The sequence below is a fragment of the Ochotona princeps genome, chromosome 31 (assembly GCF_030435755.1).
Source record: "Ochotona princeps isolate mOchPri1 chromosome 31, mOchPri1.hap1, whole genome shotgun sequence".
Classification (NCBI taxonomy): Eukaryota; Metazoa; Chordata; class Mammalia; order Lagomorpha; family Ochotonidae; genus Ochotona; species Ochotona princeps.
The window spans coordinates 10,382,923-10,408,672 of NC_080862.1; the positions used below are offsets into that span (position 1 = coordinate 10,382,923).

Here is a 25,750-nt window from a genome sequence, read left to right on the forward strand (position 1 = left end):
ATGGCTCACAAGAGGCCTGCTCCTACCTCGTTTCACAGAGCTGGGAAAGGGACAGATTCCCCCAAAGTACAGCAAGGGAAGATCAGCCTTCAGTTTGACTAGATGAATATTGCATTGAAGTTGGATGGATCTCTAGGCCCAAACTCTCTTTTCAACAAGCGTTGACTGTGAGATGTTTTCAGAAATCATAGGAGCATCAAGTGGGTGTGAATGTTCCAGCAGCTTCTAGAACGGACCAGATGTCTTCTGCAGTCAACATAGTACAGATAGAAGATAGATAAAGAATAAATGAAAGTATCCAGTGCATTTCATTAAAACTTTGTTGTGCCCAGGGTGGACTTCAGTTCCAAAAAGATTTCTTTCATTGCTTCCAGAAGTATTTACATAGCTATGCTTCTAACCCTGCCCAAAATATCTGCTAACATAACATGCAGACCAAAAGGAAATGAAGGATTTCCCACAAGGTGACATGTGTCGTTTTCCTGTCCAGATGCTTTACTGACTTAATCTTTGAGTTTACTTAGGTACAAGGAAAAGTTGAAATCTGTGCATAACTTTTTATAATATGTATTTCCATGAACTATTTGAAATTTCTTCTTATAGGTTGAGAGACAGCGAAAATAAGGATAAGGTATGCGATTTGAGGTTGGATATGTCATACACTATCTGGAAAGATCCAGAAGAGCTGTATGAAATGTTAGTCCTAGACAAGTTGAAAGAGCTGCCAGCAGGATGCCACCGTTCTCCTTGGAATAGAGTGTCTTTGTTCTGAAAGGCACATGTTTCAGGAGCATTTCCTAACATGAAGTTCATTGTAGCCGAAGTTACTGAATGTTGGGCACTTACATGAATGACATTAACCATTATCTTCTAGTTATATCATAGTGTATTCCAGAAAGACATATAATCCATGCATCCCCTTGCAAACACTAATAGCTTCTTCCCTGGCTGTAAATTCAGCGGTGAAATGTGGAAATGTAATTGGGCAGTCTGTGCAGAAATGTGGAGCTCATGGGGGGAATCTCTATGTGAGAGAGGCTGAATATTAATGTAACTGTCTGGACATCAATAAATTCTCATTTTTACTTTATTTATTTCTGTTCCCCAGTGAATAGCAGCCCTTCTTAAGCTCAAAGTTAATGGGCATGTTCTTGAGAGCTGTACCCTCACTTACCTTAATAGACCATCTCCCGAACACATTTGTTTACCCCTTGCCAGGTAGCTCTCCTGTAAGGTGACATCAGTGTATTTTCTTTGTCTTAAGTGCACAGGAGACAGTTGCCTTTGCTTGCCATCAATTAGTTCAGGGTAACATGTCAAGGATACACGGGCGGTGTCATTTCTGACAGTCACTGCATCTGGATGAGAAGGGATTGTTTCATTATCCTCTTATCAGGGCTGCGGGAGAATGATCCTCTACACTGCAAAGTGAGGGCGTGGGGTGTGGGGTGTGGAGGCAGGCAGAAAGAATAGATGTTTTAGGCATTCACAATATGAAAATTATTCATGCCGCAAGGAGAAGGACAAGATTAGAGAGATGACAGTGCAAACTCTTTAGAAGCTACTTTTTTTTTCTTAATACAGGTGGAATATGGAAAAATGCCTTTCCTGCTGGGCAGAGAGGGAGGGAGGAAGAAGTGCAAGGACATTAGGAACCAGGATAAAGGAAACCCCGTCCCCTGTCCTCTTCAACAACACCACAAGGATTAGCTAGGGCATTTCTCCAGTTAACCTCAATATCAAGCACAGTCTTGCACATGATCCTGCTGGGGCAATTTTCTCATTATAAAGCTCTTTCTGGTTTGTGAATTTAGTCAGGAGAGCATTTTCTACTGAGCAAGAGTGCAGCTAAATTGGTCCAAGGCAAAATACAAAGAACCACAGAAGGTATTGGGGCCTAAATTTTCACTACTGGGGCCAGAACCAGTTGCCACCAATACTGGGTTTTGTCTTCAGAGTATCTGCAAAGAGGTCTTTCTTGAATTCTGTAAAGTATCTGAAGCTTTTGGATCTTTATGTTCTTGGAGAAGCAAACAAAAAGCAGTGCTGAAAATGTAAAAATACTTCAAGATAAGCTAGGCTTCAAGAGAAAACAAATGTGTTGACATTCTCATAACAGCCCATTTTCGCTCCTTAACCAAGTGCAGCCACGCATGAAAATGACTTGTTATCTTTTAAACTGAAATGCATGATGGGTTGTAACTCAGAAGTGCCCGTTACCCTTTCAGAATTAAGTACAGTGTTTTAATGCCATGAGGATTCCTTGGCAAGCCCTAAACACTTTGCATAAAAAATTAAATAGTCGAAAGCTCGATTATGATTAAAATGGCTGTCATCTGCAGTTTACATGAATGAAACATCTTCCAATAGTTCACAGAGAACATGGCATGGAAAGGAACATTATTTGGGGACAAAAAATTTGGGAGATGCAAGTGTAAATTTTTTTTTTCATGATCTACATTTCCTATGAAGTTTTCAAAGTGTATCTGTAGTATGAAAAGTAGACCATGCTTTACTGGGGGTGTATCTTTTTGGAGGAACATAGGCCTTTGTCTTCCACTCGGCCTATTACTAGTGGCAGTGATGATAATAGCCAGATGGTAGCAGCAGTGGTTTCTTGGTTATTTAAACATGGTTCAGGCACTGAGATAAGTGCCTTCTATAGACTGTGTTACGTTCTTCACAGTCCTCTGAGATGTTACCTTCATTTAAGGTGAGGAAGCTAAGATGGACCAAGTGTCCTGCCCAGGATATGTCACTGAGAAGCCTAACACTAGGCTTCAAATCCTGGACCATTTTGACTCCCATTGTATGGCTTGGTTCTGTTAGCTATCATGCAGATACTAACTATGTCGCAGGAGTGGACAGTTTCTGATAAGGCCACTGAAAGTGAATGTCCCTTGCTGCTTCTAGAACCTTTCTTTCCCAGAGCAAAAGAAAGAATGAAGGTTGAGCTCCCTGTTCACAGGAGACCTCTAATTCTTTCTAATGTCTCTGCCAAAGCCTGATCTCACTGATTTTCTGAGAGATGAATGGTGAGTTCACCCCTCTTGGCATGTACCAGTCACCTGGAAATTAACTGTCATTTCTCTGCGTCCCAGCATTCCTTGGATGCTCTTTTTAATGAATTCATGTTCTGCGGAGAAGTTTGCTTCTCTTTAGCTTGTAAGGATGAACCAGAGAAATGCCAAAGTCTCTTGGGAAACTTTGAGTTTCCCCAAATGCAGATTCACATCACAGTATTGTAGCTTGAGGTTAATAAAGTCTGTCTCTTGTTGGTACTTGCTGGCAGGTGATGCCCTTCCGGCCCAGGACAGCATGCGTGTTGTTCTCCTGCGTGACCTTCCCTGTATTCCTTCTTTTCCCACTGGTTGATCGGTATGCTTCTGATGAGCATCTGAAATCTTTAGGAAGAGTACCATGTCCTACCATCCATTTTCCACATCAAGTCCACTGTTCTCAGTTAATTTCTTGCTTGTAGTACATTTCAGTTCTAGAGAAGTTCCTTGTCAGTGCTGAGGCACATTGAGGATGAGCAGAGGTAGAAACAGAAAGAACATTTTTGCATTCTCACCAACAGTTTGGCAATGCATCCTGCGTATTCTCTGAGCCTGCTCATTCCCAGCAGCCCTTATGCCAATACTCTATGCCAGTTCTTTAATCTACCTTGCATCTAGAAGGTAATGTAGTATGGTACGTAGGAAGATGTGTTCTGAAATCAGGCTTCCACAACTGGGATGTAGACCGGATGAGCTTAACCAGAAACCGTATTGGGCCTTATATTCCTCCTGCGTGAACAGGGGAGCTGTTTATCCAATACTTCACACACCTAATAAATACTCAGTAAATCTTTACAGTTGATTCTGAAGTTTGAGAATGCAAGAAGATGAAACGTAGCTAAGTTCCAGCACCAGCTACTCAAAGTGTAGTTCCTGAGCCGGTATCCTCCACCACACCATGTGGATGGGAATTAGCAGTTCAGGAATTCAGTACCTCCTGTGCCCGCACCTCGCCCCCAACCCTTGGCAGATCGGATTCCACAGGTAACTAGTGAATCGTTTGTACTTTCTAGCTGAGAAGTAGGATTGCAGCTACCCATTGAGTTGTGAAGGGGAATGCATATTGACTGCTTGGGACACACGTCAGTTTGACAGAATTCTTATTCCCTGCCCTTTCAAATGATGAATACACAAGTCGTCAAACCTTGCCTTCCCCAGCTCTGGACCTCAAACAGGAGTCTGTGAGTGCTCCCTACTCTCCTTTCCCTGTTCCATTTGCACAGTGAATTCATCACAGATGAAGTATATAGATGAATTCTTGTCATTTGGACAGAGTAAAACCTTCTAGTTAGCTCATGTTAGTAATACAAGGTAGCATTGTAGAAGGCCCTGGTCCCAGTGGCTGGTGCACTGGCATGGGAGAAAGAGGTAAACCAACAGATGCTGCTTTGTCAAAATCATCAAGCCCTTGAACCACCTGTATCTACCATGCTGGCTATAGGATGTGGGGCTGTGGGAAGTCAGGCCCCCAAAGTAGAGAGGACCCTGGTTTCCTGGGTGCTCTAGTGCTCTGTGGAAGGCAGAGCTCACGTAGTCACCTCATGATTAAGCTTTGATTTGCTTGGGGGAGTCCATCATCTCTTAATCACAAAAGCAACAAGAATTCCCAGTACGTTTGTTCTCATGCCTAATGAGTTGTTCCAGCTGTCAGTCACCAACCGTGTCTGGAAGCTCACTTTAAAAGCCCTCTTCTAGCTTCAAAAGTAGTGGTGACCCCCAAAGTGACAAAGACAATGAAGGTTTCCCCCATGGGCAGCCTATGTGTGATGGTTGATTAGATCACAACAGTTTTGTTAATATTTCCCTGAACTCTGGAAGATTCTCTTCTATGCCTTGCACTTTGATCAATAGGCCACACTGTATGTCACATTGATTGAGTTTGGAAAATCATTTTGAGTGTTTATGCAAGGAAATTTTTCCTTTCTCCAGTGACCTTACAATTTCACTCTAACATGGAGATTGTCTTCCTGAGTTTATAAATCATTTAGCAAAGTGCAAGCATTTGTCAGACACCATATGTTAAGGCGAGCAGGTCTGTGTGAAGTTGACAGGTGTTCAGATTTAAAACATTAATAGGGGTTAGCAGATAAAAAGTCCAAGAGTCAGCTCTTATATTTGAATGAATGAAGGAGTGAATGATGTTCTTAGATGAAAGTAATGTAAGACTTAGTCCTGGGTGTATGATGAGACGTGGTCAGAAAATCCTGGCCAATCGGTGTAGGTAGGAGAGTCATGCCCTATGCCCTAGTGGGGCAATTTCTCAGAAATGAAGGTATTTGAAAGGCCAAGGACAATCCTGTTGAAACAGCAGCTGTGTGACTTAAGAGTATTGCCCACATTCTTGGAAGGCTATGAGATGGGAACTGGATGACTGTCAGAAAGCTACACTGTATCTGTTACTACTTGCTTCCAATTTCTGGTAATTTGGCTGGTCCCTGGTGACATTGAGCAGCAGCGGCCATGCCCTGGACTCTGCACGCACATGTACTGGCTTCTACTAGGTCAGAGGTAAGATTGATTTGGAATGCTCACCTCATTTGTTGGAAAACAGAGGTATCTTGGGCTTGTTTTGCAGAGAAAGAACTCTTTTGATACACTCTGCCTAAGAAACTGTTTAAGTATGTATTCCAAATGCAGGCTTCGAACCCTACAGCCCTCCTTGGTTCTTCTTCATGAGGCTACCTGTCCCAGTACCATTAACCAGCTATAGCAGTGACAGAAAGGTCACTATTGCTGTCTCACTATTGCTTAGTCAGCACTGGACCTCAGCACTTCCTGGGGAGCATGTTCCTGAGCCTTCAGCCCTGTGTCAGGCATTTTGAATTCCCTACCTCACACCCTCTGTGCCACTTGTTTCTACTGTGACAATCAGCTGCTCCGGGCAGAACATGGCAGCACCTCCCTTCAGCTGCACCATGCACTTTGGCTCTCTGCCCTGCGACTTCTCTCTGTCTTTACACCGGGCATCTGTGAGAACTTCATCTATCCTGGTAAATGTGTATGCTGGGAAGTGTGAATGAAAGAACACATTGGGACAGCCCTTGGCCAGGAGGAATGTACATTGGTAGAAAAATGTTCCTTTCTGTTACTGTCATACTCACTGGTGCCCAAGATGAGTACTGTTGACATTCAGAGTGTGTTTCTTTTTGTTCACTCAAGAACCAACACAAAGTGATGCTGTTGGAGATGACCAGGCACTAAGAAGGCTGTGTCTCTAACCTATGTCAGCACTTCGTTCAGAGTTGGCCACACAGCAGGTACTTTCTAAGTATTTGTGGCATAATTGGCTGCCCAAGAGAAGAATGAGAAAAGCTTGGTTAACTCTGCACATGGAGTAAAAGTGTTAAAATAAGATAGGGAAGGGCCCGGCGGCGTGGCCTAGCGGCTAAAGTCCTCACCTTGAAAGCCCCGGGATCCCATATGGGTGCCGGTTCTAATCCCGGCAGCTCCACCTCCCATCCAGCTCCCTGCTTGTGACCTGGGAAAGCAGTCGAGGACGGCCCAAAGCTTTGGGACCCTGCACCCGCGTGGGAGACCCGGAAGAGGTTCCTGGTCCCGGCATCGGATCGGCGCGTACCGGCCCGTTGCGGCTCACTTGGGGAGTGAAACATCGGATGGAAGATCTTCCTCTCTGTCTCTCCTCCTATCTCTATATCCGGCTTTCCAATAACAATAAAAAAAAAATCTTAAAAAAAAATAAGATAGGGAATATTCATAGATGAGATGTGGTCAGTCTGGTTTGACCAGAGCTTAGGGCACGTTGTAGAGTTACATGCAACACAGTGTGTTTAAAAAGCTTTGAACACGATCCAAGGCTCTTCCTTAGCAAGAGCCTGCATTTTGCTGAAATGGATGGATAGAGTCAAGGTTCCCCCGAGGTGCAAACTCCTCAAGAACAAGGACTAACATATGGTAGAAGGACTAGGTGTGTAGAAATGCTCAGTAAATATTTAATTAAGAAATGCGGCTGTTGGATGATGCGTGACCAGATGGGTTAGAGGGTTAATGGTGGATGACTGTACCCAGTGATCATAGGGGTGTGCAAGGGACCTGCAGCCAGACTCTCAGTGAATGACAGCCTACAAACAATATCAGTTTCTGAGTTTACTTCATCACTGTTCATGCAAAATGTTGCTAATAGAGACCTCTGGGAAGCCCCCATTTTCTGTTGAATCTTGGAGTAGAACAGAGTGTGCACACCACGTTTCCCCATGACCCACTGAACCGTAAACACTAGGGCAGTGCTTCCCTCCTGATAAACTCACACACAGAGGCACATACAAAAATACCCCAGGTGTAGGTTAGCGATGGGTTGGGTGCATTCATTCAACAGCTGTAATAAAATATACAGGAGAGCTTACACTTCTAGCTGAGGCGGAGAAAAACCGGCAGTACTTTTAGTGTTTCTGTGACCTCTTATCCTTCCATTCGTTTTAAGAAGTGTACTTAAAATACCAGGATCCACGCTTGCAAACGCCAATACTGAAACCACGGCCGCAGTCGATCCAAAAGACTTTTCCCTCAGGTAAAATGGTTATTTGGAATCCAAGCAGAATTGTGGTTCCCAGAGCTAGCTAGCTGGTTGAGCATCAGTGAGAACAGTGATTTGTAAGGTAACTCCAGAGAGTTTGTAAATGTGCAACTGTTATGGAGGCTGACACACACAATAGGAGCTCGGCATGACCTTTCTGAGCCAGTAAGTGTTTTCTGAGCTCCCTGTCTCTTGAGGACCTGGAGGGCTTGAGTTGAGCCTAGACTTCTGAGGATGAGTGTTAACCTGACAGCATGCTGATTAACCAGGAATAAACCTTTCACATCAGAACACATCCCTGTCAAGCACTTTTTGGGCGGGAAGAGGGTAATTCTGCCTTCACAGATTCCTGAAAGTATCTGAACTCCTGTTCCGTTGGATTAAGTTTTGGGGGGTCATTTAGGGTATTGATTCTATCCTGGGGAGGGTGAAGAAAAGTGCCACTGGTTTAAAAATACAACTCCCTGAACTTTTAAACCCTTAAATCTTTTTGATAATGTGGTTTTACTTTCTTAAATCCTGAACTTGATTTTGTGTGTTTTATTATTTTTTTTTTAAGAAAAATCCATTTGTTCTTTGATAGCAGGAGAGTAAGTTCAAAATGAGCAGAAGTAGGACAGAGGTGAACAAAGCTTTCTACAGGAAAGGAAGTTAAAGAGAGTGATACAGCGATGCTAAGGGGTCTGCTGCATGAGTCCCCACTGCCAAGAGGGCTTCCCTTATAGACTGTGGGTGCAAGAAGGTCCCTGGGCATTGCTTCGGAGCATTGTACCAATTAGCCGGTCGACATGGCACACGTTCAAGTTCAAAATCACCTGCAATTCTCGAAGGCTACAACTGGGGCTCTACCTGAATCTGTTTCCCACACTGGAGAAAGATCCCAAAGCTGCCTATGTGCTAATGTTGCAGTGGACGCCCTAGGTGAAAGCCAGCTATATTCATTCCTTGTCCCGAGAGGCACCTTGATTAGTTAGACTCGCAAGTCGATGTAGGGCCCTATTGGGTCACAATAGTTCCATCTTCATTGAACTGATACATTAGGGACCCAGAAAGAGCTGATCTAGAGTGAGCCATTACTCCGGCAGGGGACAGAAATAGGCCTGTCCCATGCCCTTCTCAACTGGCCGAACATAGTGCCACCTGACTCTCTTGTCCTATGAATGCAAAGTGTCACGACAGAGACCTTCTCCCAGATACGAACGGCACAAGCCTGGTTATAGAATGCCCAGGTGGGGAACTGGCAGGGCACAGCTACCTCTAGGGGAGGAACCAGCAAGAGTTCATGTGAGCTCTGGAAGCAGTCATGGAGGCCCCTTCACCAAGGAAGCTGCTCTACTGAGAAAACAAAAGCTGTGTGTACCTAAGAAGGGGAGCACAGTTCCCTGCCAGCCATCCGGAGAAAAACAAACAAGCCCCTAAAATATGCTGGCTGTCAGCCCTTTAGAGTCTAGAAGATGCCGGCTTCACTCGGGCACAGCCTCACGCTTCTTCTTCTCCCTTGCTTTCAGCACCGATTTTCTCCAGCAATCATTCAAGTCGAAGCGGAACAGCTGCTGGGGCCGTGCCACCCCCGCATCCTGTCAGTCACCCTTCTCCGGGACATAATGTACAGGGGAGCCCCCACAACCCCTCCTCCCAGTTACCTCCACTCGCAGCTGTGGACGCAGGAGCTGAGAGGTAAGGCCATCTGTCTCTCTTTCTCGTAATAGGTGTCGCCGCCAAGCCTCCCTCCACGGAGAAGTGCTTTGACAGTTGCTGCATTTTATTAATAATCTGGTGGTGGGCTGGGTTCCCCAAAGGTGACATTTTTGAAAGTATCATACACAAAGCACATGGACCAAATATCTCATTATCTGTTATATTTTTGCCATGGGGAAAAAAAAAAAAACAAATGATACTGGCAATAGCAACCGAAGTGTCAAGTGCTGGAAATATACATTGCATCTCCCTGTCTTTTGCACTGTTCCTCTCTTTCAGGGACTCAGTGTTAAGGCAACATGTGTGCAGGTTGCAGTGTTTCCCAGATGTAAGAGGATGCCCTTGGCAGAGAGTCAGTAACGTTGGCTTAGGGACAGTACTTAAAGAGATACAGGTTGTTACATGGACAACAGAAAGGTGCCCCTCACTGAATCCTTTACTTTGTGATTACTTTTACATTGGGTTTCTGGGGGGCAGGAAGGAGTGAATTTTTAATGACGACTGTCTTCATGGTATTTCTATTTTCTTCTAAATTCCCCCCATCAAATCCGAAGGCATTTGAGACCCTTTCTTCTATGTCTGCTCCCCAATCCCAAGTGTGCTTTTTGTGGACCCAAAATGTGAGTTTCCAGCCCATATGTCCCCCATCTCCTGCTGATCCTCTTTTGCCCAGTGGCAAGATGTCAGGCTGAATCAGTGCCAGCGTCCTTGACAGGAGATTGGACACTTCAGCCCCTCTCTCTGCGTGGTGTGCAGCGAGAGCGAACACCTGTTACCACCCCTCTTCTGTTGGCATCTTGGCTTGACTTGATCCACCCAGATGTTAGTCTCAGGCATTCATAAGGGAAAAACTGGTTCTTTGTGAAACCTCTGTGCAATCTTGCAGTGGTAGCATTTGCAGAGCAAAATAGTGGGTTGAATAGATAGCCTCATGAAGCATTTTGAATCTTGGATTTTATCATCAATCTGTGGTTCAATTCTTCTTGGCCTCGTCTTAGAGTTTAATATGTATCCTCGGTCTGATAAACCATATATCTTTTGATTTATGCCTGTTTCCATTTTTATTAATAACTTTTTTGTTTGTTTAATAAACTTCTACTGAGTACCTGCTGTCAGATGTTGTATCAGTGATGGAAAGATTTGAAAACCATACTCCTGCCCGTGCAAGTATTAGTCGTGAGAACAGACATGTAAACAAAGCAGAACAGACAGTTTAGCTAGATGATAAAATACAGATACCTCCGGAGCCTAAAGAGGATATCCCTAACTCTGCTTTAGGCAGTGTGGGAAAGGAAGACACAGTGATCTAGGCATTTTGAAGAATAAGCCTTTTCCAGGTGGATGCATCAGAATAGCATTCCAGCCAGCCAGAAGATCTGAACAACAGGGAGGACATTTGCACAATGCTGATGGAGTCCAGATGGTAGGGGTTCAGCTCATGTAGACTCATGTGCTTTGTGTCTAAGGAATTTTCCCTCATCCGACTGGAAATAAAACACTATTGTGAACTCTGTATCAGGAGAGAGGCATGATCAGACTGATATTGTAGAGAAAAAACTGGGAAGAAGACACTAATTTAGGCTGAAGGAAGGGATGGGAAGGCCACAGAGAGATCTCTGTGGGAGATATGAAGATGTGAAGTTCAATAAAGAAGTAAGGACAGAGAATGTATTTAAGAACTTTACCTAGGAGGCAGAATGTCTAGTTGTTAATATAAATGAGGTAAAGAGACAAAAGGCAAGATTCGTTCTTGAGTTGCACCCCTGGGTTCCAAAATGGAAAACTGTGAAAACAGAAATGAAAAGTAAAGAGAGAGTATGGTTGAAAAGAAGGTGGTAAGAGGAGAGGAAACAAATACAGTGGCTTTTAGGAGTTTTCAGAGATTGTAAAAGATCAGGGTGACTATGTCTGTTGGGCAATTAGAAATAGGAATCACAAGTTCAGCCTTACTTTAACAGTTCCAGGTACTGGTGAAGTGTAAACAAATCATTAGCCTCCTCCCACAGGCGCCATCAGCAAAGCAGTGTGAATGATATCCACCCATTATGTTCACAAACACGAGAGACAGGCAATCTTTCCTTCCAATTATTTGATGTATTCTTGTAAATTGAGACAATAAGCTTGTTCCTTTTAGGATTCTATGCAATTTCCGGTTGGGTGTTAAATGGTATTAGCTATGGGCTTTTCATCATCCCATTGCATTTGGGCTGGCTGAGAGTCACACTCCATGAGGCAGTGAGGCTCAGACACCATGTGCGGGAACCTCCCCTTCTCTCTATCGCCTCATCACCAGATTATAATCACCATGATCAGAGCGTAAGAGACGTGCAACCAGTGTGCCTCCTTTTTATGCAGAGACTTTGAAAGAATGTGCAGCAAAAGTCAGAAACAACAGCCATCAGAACCCAAACACCAGATTGCCTCTCAGCTCTGGCTATAGTTAATTGACTGCAGGCAAGTTCCCTCACTATTCCTGATGCTTAGGGTTTTGTTTAAATTTTTACTTGATTCCTTGTGTTTCATTTTTTCAAGCCCCTCTTGAAAGTGTCAAGGATGGTACAGCAAGCACCCATGCACCTTGCATCCACTCTTTCTTTTGCTCTTTGCTTCTACCCAATCCTGGCTTGGGAAATCAATTCATTTGCTTGCCTATTGTTTCTGAAGCATTGGACAAATACTTGTGAGTGTCATCCGACATTCCCCCCAATTACTAAAGTAGATCTCACCTAAGGGCATTCTCCCACATGAATCCAACATAAAAATCACACTTGAGAATTTCAACATGGATATAGTACTGTTATATTGAATCCTATGTGTATATGTGTATATATATAATTAAAATGTATGATTGTTGTTACGTTTAATCATGTACATATGATTAAAATTTCTCCAGTTTTTTGAACTCCCCCCTTTGAGCTGAAGGAACTGTCTTTTTCTTTTTCTTTCCTTTTGCTAATTGGGAATCCAATAAGGATTGCATTCTGCATTTAACTCTCATGACTTTTTAAGTCTCCTTGGATCCAGTGAAGTTGGCCATATTTTTATTTGTTTATTTTAGTTTCAGTTTTCGTTGTCCTTTGGTGTACTTACAGTTTCGCGAGGTCTTGGGACATTTATTTTACACAGTGTTTAGATTTACCAGATTCACTCTAAACTTCTGTGGCAGTAACTGCACACTGCGTGAATGTTCTGATGTGGTGTTCATATGGTTTTTTCTTTTTTTTTTTTACACATCATGAGATTTTTGGGTTCACTGAGCCCAAAGCAAGTAAAGTTTAAAAGCCGAAGGATGTTGTTAAAGGATCTGTGAAAATGTAAATAATTGTGGAAATGGAGAGGAAGGGTGAAGGAAAAGAACCTTGGCACTCTGGTGGCTGTGTTCTTCCCGCAGGATGTGTGTCCTGTCCCTGGGCCAGTGTGAGTGTGCTGAATGGGTTATCGCTTCCTTCAGGTCTGCAGAGGGGATGACAGGGAACAGCCCTGACCTACTCACTGTGTTTGCGTTTGTGTCCACCATAAACATGCTGAGAGGAAGTGTGCTTACCTTCCGCTTTGGGTTTCTATCTCTGCGCCTCTGTTTGCCTGGGAAATCCCCCAGTAAAAACTTGAGCAGTTTCTCTTAGCGGAAACAGGTTTATCGCACGTTGTGATTTTTAGTGGGAAACTGGCATCTTTTCCTGCTCTGTGGGCATCGATTCATCATTTAATAAAAATGGACTGAGTCACAGAAGAGGTCAGGAAAGGCCCACCACATCCACCCAGTTCGCACCGGGTTCCTTCATCTTTGCCATCAGAGAAGAAAAGCAAGCTCTCCCAATTCAGTGGGTTCCATTTCTGTTCCATTTCTGTCATCGCATGGATGTATCGTTTCAGCAGTTTTAAGCAGCGTGGCATGGCAATCACCTACTGCTGACGTAAGCTGCTTCTGGGAAGCAGTGTTTTGCTGTGTGTGAGCCAGGAGCACTTCATATGAATGGCGGTGGCTTCCTGTGAGAAGACCTCAGCGTCTTTAGAAATGTTCATCTGTTGGGTTTCGAAATACGTCTGTGAGACAAGAAAAAAAGCAAAAACAGGGATGAGAATTCCCCCCATCACCCCCCTCCGCCTTTTTTTTTTTTTTGGAAACAGAGAAACGTAACTCCCAGAAAAGTCAGTTAGATTTGTGGCACTTGCACAAGAGAATGGCAGGACACAACCTAGGTGGGCTGTGCAGTCACGTGACTGTTTACATCACATGACAGTTGACCGTGGTGACACCACATCCAATTGGCTTCTCACGAGCCTCCTTTCTGAGTCAGAGAAAACCTGATGGGGAAGGAAGGATGTGAAAAAGGTATATATACATATGTGTTCCTATTCTACAAAGCAAATTTGGCAAACATTTTCAAAATTAACCTTAAAAGGAAAAAAAAAATCCCTGCCTTCCCCCACTATCTCCCAAAAAGATGCAGTCTTGGGGGGGTACTGTACAATTTAGTACATGAATCAGCAGCAGCAAATACTGGGAATAAACGTTTTGGAGAAAGTTGAAGCATCTCTACCATGTGAGGAGTGTGAACTTTTAGAGTCCTTATCAAATGTTGGGAAGCTTTACTGTTCTTCAATATTTTTTTAAAGATTTATTTATTTTTATTGGAAAGGCAAATATACAGAGAGGAGGAGAGACAGAGAGGAAGATCTTCTGTCCAATGATTCACTCCCCAAGTGGTTGCAAAGGCCAGAGCTGTGCCAGTCCCAAGCCAGGAGCCAGGAGCCTCTTCTGGGTCTCCCGTAGGGGTGCAGAATCCCAAGATTTTGGGCCGTCCACCTTTGCTGGATGGGAAGCAGAGCCTGCCAGGCTTAGAACAGGCGCCCATATGGGATCCCGGCTCATTCAAGGCGAGGACTTTAGCCGCTAGGCCACGCCGCCGGGCTCTGTTCTTCAGTAGTTCTTTCAGCTGTCATGTTGCTAGGATCCTAGGTTCTCGGACATACATGAGGTCTTTCTGTGTCTTTCAGCAGCCAGGACGAACCTCTGTAGGTATCACCTTCTAATTCCTCTTTTGGGAGCATTGCTGGCCTGGATGCTAAGGGTAACAGCAGCTGTTGTTTCCCAATGAATGGCACAATTTTCAATCAAGTACTTCACTTCTATTCGAGCCAGTCTGCTCACTGTTCTTTGATTTTGCTTGTTTCTGCCTCTTAATTCAAGCTTTGCATCTGACTGAAGACTTCTTTGCTTAGCTTGTTGGGTAACTTGGGAAATGTTCTCTGCTTCTCACGCACTCACAGAGACAGATTCTTTGCTCAATTCCTTGATTCTTATTGCCTGTTTTATTATCATCTCACTACTTTAAGTTTCGTTCCAATGCCAGGAGACCCCTGCACTGAGTGATAGCACGATGTGGTCTAAAGAAGCTTTGGTAAGGCACCAAGATCAATGAAAGCAAGCAGGTCATTGTCAAGTACCACCATGCAAGTCAGGGGGCTCCCAAAAAGAGAAGTCCTTTTCATCTGTTGGTGAGAGGGGCAGTTGCCCACCATCTTATGTAATGTGCACACTTTGCTATAATGCCTGATTGCGCTGATATGTAGATTTATGCGTGCATGCACAAACATATTGCTAGGAGTTTCTCCCTACAATCCAGGGCTAATGTTGTCTGCACAGCTTTCTTTTGGTTTTGAATATTAGAAGCCTGTTACTCATCCTTCTCTCTTAATTTGCAGCATCTGAGCACCTGCTTCCTCGAAGCTCTCCCTCCTCTGAGCTTTTGGAGTCATTGAAATCTTTATCCACTCAGCTTTTTCATAGACCCACCCCTCCACATACACACATAATCTTCCCTGTGCCTTTTTAATTATCTCCCAATATGAGTGCAAAGATCATAAGCATCACAGAAGTATCAGTCCTTATGAAAATCTGTTTCTTCCTTATGTCTGTTGAGTCTTTCACTTAGCTGGTATTTAGGGGCAAGGCTGGACTCTGAGGCTATAGTCAGAGGGAAATAAGCTGAACAGGAGCCCTGCCCTCTTAAACCTGGGATATCCTTGGAGACAACCAAGTCATTGGGGGAATTGTAGCTTGGATTAGTGTGAAAGGATCATACTAGGGAATATGGAGGCATACCAAAGGAGTGCTTTGCCTAGTAACTGAAAAGGAAGGAAAAGAGGAAGAGATTCAGGGTGAGGCGCCTGAAAGCTGCAGGTCTACAAGCAAGAGTGTTGTGCAAAAGAAGGGTTGTGTCCAAAAGCTGGAAGAAAAGAGAACAAAGGGGGAGTTTAGTATATAAAGAAGAGGATAACTTTATAATCCAGATGAAATATTTGGGCTTTATCTCTTGGCCAACAAAGCCTGTACCCCAAGTGCCCTTCATGTCTGTTGTCTACCTGCAAATAGTTACCCATTCATTCTGTGCCTGACAGCAGAAGAAATGGAAAATTGGTTCATGTGGTCTTCAAGCAACTAAAGGTTGCCCTTTGTCGCTCCCAGACTGCTGAGGCAGCACAGTGCAGCTTATGTCCTTTTCCTGTTCAGTATAAATTGAAAGTACAGTTTTATCCCTTAACAATGCCAAGCTTGTATTTTGTTACAGTCATGACTTACCAGAGCTTTGATGAGTCATTATATGTCCAAAAAAAAAAAAAAAAAAAAAACAGTTACCTCTGTGCTAAGTAATGAACTTCTGGGCACGAGAGCTCAGCACAGTAATACACATGGCCTCACTCGTGTCCTGTACATCATCAAAATCATGGATGTGGCCAAGATTGTCCACTTGGCTAGGTCTTCATATAGGTGTGCCTGGTAGGACTGTGAGCAGCGTGCTGAGAAGGCTTCCCAACATGTGGGAAAGTAACTACTTTGAAACATACCGAACTTAGGGCAGCGAATCACCACAAGCAAGACAATAACCTTAGTTAGTCTTGCTCTTTGAAAATAATCGAGCAAAGCCACAGTGAAAACACCAGACATAAGCCTCAGGAGCCATTCTGATCAGACTGTATGTTAACACCCGCATATTCTTACAGTAGAATGGTAGGCAGCAATACTTTCTGCAAAGACATCACACTACTGTGCTCCTTTAGCAACTCATTGTAGAGTCGGTTTCATTCTAGAAACGTGGCTTCCACAGACATTCGGGATCAATAACTGTAGGATCCTTAGGGCCCACACTGTGGCGTAGGAGGCTAAGCTTCTGCCTCACCACTGGTATCCTATATGGTTGCCAATTCCTGTCTTGACTGCTCTACTTCCAGTCTAGATCCCTGCTTATGGCCTGGGAAAGCAGTGAAAGTTTATTTCAAGTCCCAGAGGAGGCTCCTGGCCCCTGGCTTCAGGTTGTTCGAGAAAACATTAGTGAGCTGGTTTCCTTCATCTTCTCTAATATGTTTCAGAATTAAGCATCCATGGAGTTTGCAGAATTGTACGAGCATCATTTTCCGAGTCTAAATCTGTTTCTTGATAATAGAGGGAAATTGAGAGTTAAGTCTACAAGGTTTTCTTCAACTTACTATTAAAAACCTTAAAAGCCTTAGGAATCAACTTTGATGTCTTCCTTTTCCCAAATGCTATTACATCTTTTGAATATGTAACTCAACATTCCAAATACATCACATACTTAATACTACTTCTTCACTCCTATTCAAGCCACCATCTTTTCGCATCTCCTCCTAATTAGTATCCTCATATCCGTTTGTGGTTACAGAGAATCCTCCGTCACCACCTCTTTAGTATAATAGCACACCCAGGGCCTTTGTTCCACAGAGCTCCTCCTTTAAGATATAAATCAACTCGTGCCTCCATCGCACTTAAAATTGAATCCACACTGTGTTGTATGGTATTCACAGTCCTTGATGATCTGGCCTCACCTAAATTCTCCTACTGTTGTCTCTCTAGTTTCATGTGTTCCGTCCACACTGGCTCACTTACTCCTCTAGAATTCACCAACTCATATTGCCCCAGAACTTTTGCACGTGTTGCTTCTAAAGGCTGAGAGGCTGAGTCAGAATGGTTCAGCTCTGTATATTATGGCCACTTGGGGAGTGAACCATTTGGGATGAAAAATCTTTCCCTGTCTCTCCTTCTCTCTGTAAATCTTCTTTCCAATAAAATAATTAAACCTTAAAAGAATCCTTCCCTTCCCCAAGTTTACTCTTTTCATTAGCTCCATTCTGTTTTTGTTCTTTGACTTTACTTCTCTAAAACTACAATCTATTGACAGACTTTCTTACAATCTCCTACAGTGGAAGTCTCTGGACGCTTGCTGTCTGCCTCTTCCCGGGAATTCTGTGAAATGAATGCATGTGGTTGCAAGATACTATTACTAGTGTGGTTCCGTTATTTGCTTTGGGACAGTATTCCTCAACAAATAGTTTCTGTTCCTCCACCTCCATGTTCTCCACAAGGTCCCTTCATGGGAAATCTGGAAGCATGATGGAACCTCATGTGGCACTTCCTCCAGCAAACAACTTGACTTCTCATTACACGCAAGTGTATTTTCCAGGAACTGTTCACTAGAGTTTATTTTCCAGGTATTTTTTTTTTTAGAGTGCTTTAGTTTTTCATCTTAGATTAATTAACAACCAACTTTTAGGATGTCCATCAAATAAAGTCTTTTTTAAGTGCCAAGGAAGTCATCTGGAGCTCTGAAAGCCAAGTCAGCCATCTTGATATTGTTCCTACACTACAAACAACCCCCCCTCCTGTTAAACCCAAGTGGATTTTCTTTTAAGTCCTCTTGGATTTTCAGTCATGAAAGTGAGTCATGACAGTAACAAAGAAGGCTTTGAATAAAACAGAATTGCTTTTCTTAAAAACCTCTCCTTTAGTGCATTAGCAGGAGACAACAATAGAATTCAGACTAAGCCATGGTATTATTCAAATGTGTCCATGGTTCCTTTTCATGCTTTCTCTCAAACTGCAGGTTGTAGGGAGCCAAAAGCCCAGCTAGCCTGATCAAGGTAACCACGTATTCCTTCGGGATGACATGAAACAGGCTGTTTCTGTGTTCATGTGCTCTGGAAGTCATGGTCTTTTCCAGCCCAGAATCAGGACAAGCAGGAGTCTTGATGGTTCTGAGACCATCTTTGTTTAATGGAAGAACTGTTTTTTAGTGGTGAGCAGTCCTTGTTAAGGTGAGCAGACACAAGGAGGGAAAGTTCTTTGTATTACAAAGGCTTTCTGCTGTGTTTTTTGTTGTTGTTGTTGTTGTTGTTATTGTTGTTGTTGTTTTCTGTGTTGTTGTTGTTATCTTTGGATGTTTTTCTGTTCAATGAGAAAAAAAACTGTCTTCTATAGCCACGTTTCTCATAGGTTAGGATTAGGGTCATGTTTCTAAATACATATGCTCATATAGAAATGATGGCCTCTGGCCATGGACACCAACTGAACAAATGTCTTCTCCACCTGGGACAAGATGCTGAGCTGGGATCCATGTTCAAAGCAGCAGTGATTTATTAACCAGATCCATTTTCCCACCACAACAGCCAACACATGTTGATGGCTGCAGATATAAAATGGTTGTAAACAGTGGATGATGATGCATGCTCTTCGCTCCGTAAGAGCCGAAAGTCCTCCTTTAACTATGGCTGTTTTAACTCTACACTGTTTCCTGCAATTCATTCTTTTGTGAAGTGCTAGATGCCTCTGTGGCAGTTACAACAGTCACACCTGACGTTTTAACAACGAGAAAAACATACAGATGAACAACCCATAGTATTGCTGGCCAAACCAGGCCACGCTAGTTTCTTTTCACATTAATGGCAATCTCACTTGGCAATGGATTGCAAAGGCACCTGACCATGCTCGTTGGAAACACTATGTTTGACATTTGTTCTTCAAGTTCTTCCGGAGTCTTCTAGAGAGTTGTGTTTTCATTTTGAAACCAGGGAATTCTCTTATGTTTTATGTATTTATTAGACCTTTTTGCATGTTTGGACAAAACTAGTGCTTCTTTTTTCTTGTTTCTTATCTGGCATTTTCATTACACTCAGTTCTGAATGTTATTCTTTTATCTGATGGATTCTTTCACAAATTAAATTGAATGCTATGTTTGTCACCATGCTGAACAAAGGATTCTTCCTTTTGCCTCAGGACCATGAATTAATCCTCTTGATTTGACCTATTCAAAGCATCTCAAGAGATGGTATTCTTTGTCCTGACCCATAGCAGTTATATATAAAATAAAGGTCTAGAACCACTCTGATCAAATTTTCTTTTGGTTAGTGATGTTTTTTGAAAGAGAATTTGGCAGAATCAGACTTTTCTCTTTCTCCCATCATGTTGGTTTCTGAAATAGACAAACAGCTGGTTCACAGCCAGTTCTGTGAACAAGATATTCCAGAGGACTCCAGCTCTTCACCCTACATAATTTCTTTCTCTGACATCTCTTGGATGTTCTTCTCCCTTTTCCTGTCCATAGGGAATATATTACAATCCTAAGGATGCTGTCTCAGCATTTACCAGTAAAACAAAACAAACCAAAAAAAAAAAAAAAACACACAGGAAACTTGGGCATTGATTGTTTTGTGATCCTGACTTAACAACCAGCACTCCCCATGTTCAAGTGGGAAAACTCTTGCTGAACTCTGTCCTTTTTGGTCCTACAAACACTATCTATATTATGAATCTGATTCCCCTTGAGAAAGCCGTAGTGATCATTTTACCTCTGGCCACCATCACAGCTTTGATTTTGTTGTTCTCATGTAGCCCCTGGCAATCGTTGTTGAGTCTTGGTGTTTCCCAACCTGATGAATTATTTGTAGTTAATATTGACCCAGCTTCCCTAAGGAGACAGAAACAGCTTCCAGGGAATGGATTTGGCCTTTGGACTGTTTAAGGACAGACAGACACATAGTTCTTGGCCAGCAGTGGTCCTACCCAGATGGACAGTGTTGCAATTACCCATACTTCCCGGCGGCCGTTTCTTCATTACTAAAAGCTGGTCTTGATTGTCTCAGAAGCCGAATTCAATTTGCAGTTCCCCCAGTAACGTGCTGTGATTCATTTGGGGACAAATCTGGATTGAACTCAGTCCAAGTGTCTCTTTTGTGAGACAGAAGGGAAGTATAAGTAGATACTATAGTCACCAAGATGAGTCAGCCAGGAATCCATGAAGTGATTCATAAATCGTTATAAAGACCACTCAAGTCTGCTAAAATGGAGTGCTGTCTGATTATACAAAGTAGGGTATTATCATTGTGGGATGTTTTTAGATGTTAAATCAGATGTGAAATCCTTAAAACTGTGCTTTTCTTTTTAGGTTTTGAAAAGGATTCTCTTTCCCCCCCCCCCGCCCCCGAGATTTGCCAACTGCTAAAGCCATTTTTCATTGATTAGTTTTCACAGATGAATTTTAAAACCACCATAGACGATACTCTGTCATTCTTTGGGGAAATTAAAAAAAAATACCTCCTGAAATCCATTGTAGATCAGTTTGGATCTATTATTTCTACTCTCTAGCAGAAAATCAATAATATTTTTTATGTGAATACAATGAAACAAGCTGTTTTAATGCATACTCCCTTCTTTGGGAGGTCCATAACCCCAGTAAGGGAGAGAAAGGTAAACTACAAAATACACACCAACCAACATTTAATTTAACTGTTGGTGTAAACACACCTGTTTTCAAAGGGTTGATCTCCGGAGCATTGCTAAAACACCTCTCTTACACAGCCATCTAGGACTGCTTACACCAACAGCATTCAATGAAAAGGAGGAAAAGAATACAAAGAAACACGTGCGACCTGTAACACATCTTGTGGTATTTGGGGGGAAAAAAAAAGAAAGAAACATACGAATTGATATAGAAATCCTTGGACTTTTTACACCATGGGAAATATCCTACCCTAAATGGAGCTATCCAACTAGAAAAGCTAACAGGTGATGCCTGAAGAAGCACAGGTCAGGATTGAACAGATTCCTTGAAGCAAAAGCAACACCTGCATTTCCAGAGCGTTCTGAAGGTAGTGGAGTGCCGACATACTTCGTCCCACTCCACCCCTTGCCCAGGGTGAGGATGAAGTCTCAGGTGCCATCTTGCCTGGTCCCACTCCTCTGGCTTGCTTTGCCTCTGCACAAGGCAGGTCTTGCTCGCTGTGTTGAGATAAAATGATATCTGTGGTATGTAGAGAGCTAGCAGCCTGGTGATTTGGACAGATCCTTTTCCCTCTCTAGACCTCTTCTATTCTCATCTACCTTCCAGGCATAGTGTTCATGATGTTATGAATTTGTCAACTCAGGAGACTCATTGGGAAATCCAATAACAAGAAATGAAACTCTCACATAAGACCAAGATTATCTGTTCATGCAGCCTGCATCGTAACCCAAGGGTTAAACCACCACTTACAGCATCAGCATCCCACATCAGAGTACCACTCCACTTCCCAACCAGCTTCCTGCTCATGTGCCTGGAAGGGCAGCAGATGATGGCCCAAGTCTTTGGGCTCCTGCTACCCACAGTGGAGACTAAGATAGGATTCCAGGCACAGGGCTTCACTCTGACCTTATCCTGATGTTGGAAGACTGAAAGTGAGGCAGTCTCTACTCTCTCTTCTATGTCTCTCTGCCATTTACATTAATCAATATATATATATATATATATATTTTTAAAGATTTATTTATTTTCACTGGAAAGTCAGATTGCAGAGAGAAAAATTTTCCATCTGCTGGTTCACTCCTCAAGTGTCCACAATGGCTGGAGTTGAGCCAAGCTGAAGCCAGGAGTCAGGAGCTCTTCCAAGCCTCCCACATGGGTACAGGGTCCCAAGGCTTTGGGCCATCCTCTGCTGCCCTCCTTGGCCACAAGCAGGGAGTTGGAAGGGAAGTGGAGCAGCCGGGACACAAAACAGTGCACATATTGGATCCAGGTGCATGCAAAGCAAACACTTTCAGCCACTAGACTACCACGCCGGGCCCAATCAGTAAATAGAAAATTAACCAGATGTATAAATACTTTCTTTACATCTTCGCTTTCACATCTGAATAGTCAAAGAACAAAGAGTCAGAATTCTTTTTACTAAGAACTCAATAGGTTTTTGAATATGGCACTGGAATCAAAATCCTTTCTACCTGTCAAGCACCTGGAGTACAGGTTAATGTCAGAGATGCCTTTATTACACAGTACATCCATCGTTCCCTGTACATGTGTTGATCACCTGAAAGGTGTCAGGCATTCTTTATTTTAAACACTTCAGTATCCCTGACTTACCATATCTCCCTTCTCTTTTTTTTTTCTCTCCTCACTTCTCTTTCCCAAACATAAACTGCCTACTTAGATTTGTTCATTGCCTGCCATCACCCAGGGAAAATGTGAGTTCCATGAAGACAGAGATCTGGGTCCCTTGTTGGATCATTCCCTGATGCTTGGAAAAGTGGCATGTGCTCTATCAGAATTCAATAGATGTGCCTTGAGCAGACTTCACAGTGCCCAGTGAAAGCTGAGATGATCTTCATTTTATGCTTGTAATTCAGGCTTTGGAGAAGTTAGAAGATTTACTCAGGGTACCCAGCTAGTCAAGGACAGGGCCAAGATCCAAATTCAGCTCACCCTGATTTCTGGACCCTCTGTCACCTAGTTGTCCATCTGTGGTCTCCTGTTGTAGATGAACCTCAACAGTGTCCACATCTCATTTGAAACCTCCTGCTCTATGAAACAGTCTACTGTTGAGTAGTGTAGTTAGTGGAAAGATGACGAGTCTGACTGTGGTCCAACTCATTGCAAAGTCAGGAACTGGATGACAGCAGAGGGTTAGGGTGGGGCAAGCAGAGGGCGACTGCTCAGGAAGCTAAGCACAGGGCCAAGTAAATACTATCACCCACCAGCCATTTTTAAGGCATTGAAAGATAAATATTTATAAGAGCTTTTAAACTCTCTTCCCCAGAGATTCTTCCATGAGTCTTAAAAACCTGTCCCTCTATCCCCATTTTTGTTTTTTTGGCAAACCATTGCTCAGGCTAAGGTTATACAAACTACTCCACGGAATGAATGGAAATGGTTGAGTCACTTCTCTGGTTTGCTTGTTTGTGATGTGTTTCTGGTAAGCAGTGATTCTTCTATTGTTATTCTAGTCTGTGATATTGCCTGTTGACACAATAATCATCTATTTCATAGAAGTAGAAAAGACATAACAAAAGACTAGTAAGCTGAGTGGTATAAAATATCTGAATTGTCGGCTTGAGACCTTAAGGGATTTCAAATGATCAATCTTAGATACATGGCAACTCAGAATGAATTGACGTGATGTCATCTTGGTCTGATGTAATTTAGGAGTGAGATACTGCACAGAAGATAAATTGTAAACCATTAAAGTCTAGCTTAGAATCGAAAGTTTGTATTTTGCCATCATTTTTTTTAAATTCACTTTTCCTTTTCATTTTGAACAAAATCTTGCTTAACTTTTTGGACCACACTATTCAGAGCATATTCATTTTAGGGTGTATATGTGTGTGTGTAAGTGTGCAAAATTAGAAGTTGTTGTTCTTCCAAGACCTTGACCCTACCTACGACAGTCCTAAGAAAGGTGAACTTCTAGTCTAACCTGCGTGTGCTCTGCTTGCTGTGTCCTAAGTTCTTATGGCTTTTAAAGTCATTTCCTGGCAGCTCTTGCTGTGAGTTGCCAGAGCATTTTCAAAAGCTGTCCTATGGTCTTGCTTCTAACAGAGGGACTCTCTTCAGCATCTCTTCTGTGCCCTCCTCCAGTGTTAACTTGTGTTTTGACTCTACTATGAATTGCTTCAATGGTAACCAACTTTATGAAAATGACATGTACATTAGTAGAGAGGTGAGAATTGAATGAATGAAATAAAACAAAGTTTTCCTAGGTGATTATAAAACCGGTTCTCTTGGCTGTACTTGGAAATCAATCCTATTTATACACCTCTTATACAGGATATTTTAGTGATGGGTTATTTACTTCCTGGTTGCTAACAATGGTGTAGATAATCGTGATCACTTTCCATCACGTTCCTCTTCCCTACAGGTATAAAAATATTTAATTCTTTTTCCAAATCAGAGTCTGCTTTGGGAATACATTTACTTCATGTAGACTCATTTTTGTTGAATGATTTGTTTTATATGGAGTGAAATCCCATGTTTTGAAATTGCTTTATACCACATAATCTCATTTATTTGAATACATAGAGACAAATACAGTATGAGTCACCGAAAGCAAAATTGTAGAGTCAGCCAAAGGCATAAATTTTGTTTTCCTGGGTCTCTGCTGTGCCTATCATTTTTTTTTTCCTTACTTAGTGTTGTCATGATAATGAGTAAGGGTCAAAGATTAGAAAGCCCATGAATGGATAAGTAAGAATAATATGTAATTAAGGAAGCAGTGTGTGTGTGTGTGTGTGTGTGTGTGTGTGTGTGTGTGTGTGTAGCTTCTCTAACGATGTGGAGCCAGAATTAAAGATGACTCTTAAAGTATTCAAATGGATATTCCTTCAGGTTGGTTGAATGTATCCTCCTTCTAACGCTATTGACCATGACTTACCTGTTGGCCATGGTACTTCAAACATGAAGGCCTAAGGTTTCATACTGATAAGAATCTTTGCTTCCTTCCCCTTTTTTCCAGCTTTTCTATTCACAGTTCGTTAAACTCATGTTCATGAGTCATGTTTACTGTGCTCAACAGTCAGGGATTGTGAAACAAAATGATTCTCTTCCATCAGAAAACTGTGTAAGATTCATACTAACTCCTGCTGGCTTCTCCAGCCACACATCCCTCTGCCCCATGAGTTCTCAGTACACACACACACACACACACACACACACACACGCGCACACACACACAAACACCAGAAGGAAAGATCAAGAAAACCAGGTGGATCCCTTTGCATCTCGGGTTCCCAAATAAAGCCATAGACTTGGGGAATCGATGCAGAGATTCTGCTCCATTCCTCATAAAACAAAACTGAGGCACCATTGGTGACTGTTCAGTAGTGACATGGGTTGCCTTGCGATTTAAATCCCATCTCCCTCCGTCCCTGGAGATCTGTAAGAACCAGGGGACTTGTGGGTCGGATGATACTGTGGACTTTTTCTGTCCCTAAAATCTGGGATTCTTGATTCCCTCTAACCATCTCAGAGCAAATTGTGAGGTCCGGGAAGGATGTATTTACCTCCAGTGGCCTTCATATAAGGCTTCCTGCTGTACAAGAAAGAGCGAATTCACTTTCTATGTTTTCTTGACGTGCCATTCAGCACGTCACTGCAGGATAATTTTGTATAAGATGATATCCTGGGGAAATACATGTTTCCCTGGCATAGGACTACTGTCTTTCAGTAGAATGGTAATGCACGTGACCAGTTAACCAGGCTTGTTCATCCAGAACAGTTGCTTCTCTTCCCTAAATCGCTTCTTAGCTCCCAATCAGCTTCTTCTATAGCCACCCCCCACACTTTCGGTGGAAGGAACCAGATAGAAGAACACAGAATTTCATCCCAAGGTTTTTCGCTGCTGTGAAACAAATGGAGATATAGTCTTA

The 25,750-nt window shown here is 42.7% G+C and overlaps 1 protein-coding gene across 2 annotated transcripts in view; it reads left to right on the top strand.

Annotated features, from left to right (window-relative positions):
* GLIS3 (GLIS family zinc finger 3) overlaps positions 1-25,750 on the top strand; it is a 394,973-nt gene that overhangs the window by 346,704 nt on the left and 22,519 nt on the right. For both annotated transcript variants that reach the window (XM_036496801.2, XM_058657335.1), the window contains one exon: positions 9,099-9,267. In XM_036496801.2, the coding sequence (XP_036352694.2) occupies positions 9,099-9,267 (169 nt within the window). The remainder of the gene's footprint in view (positions 1-9,098; positions 9,268-25,750) is intronic.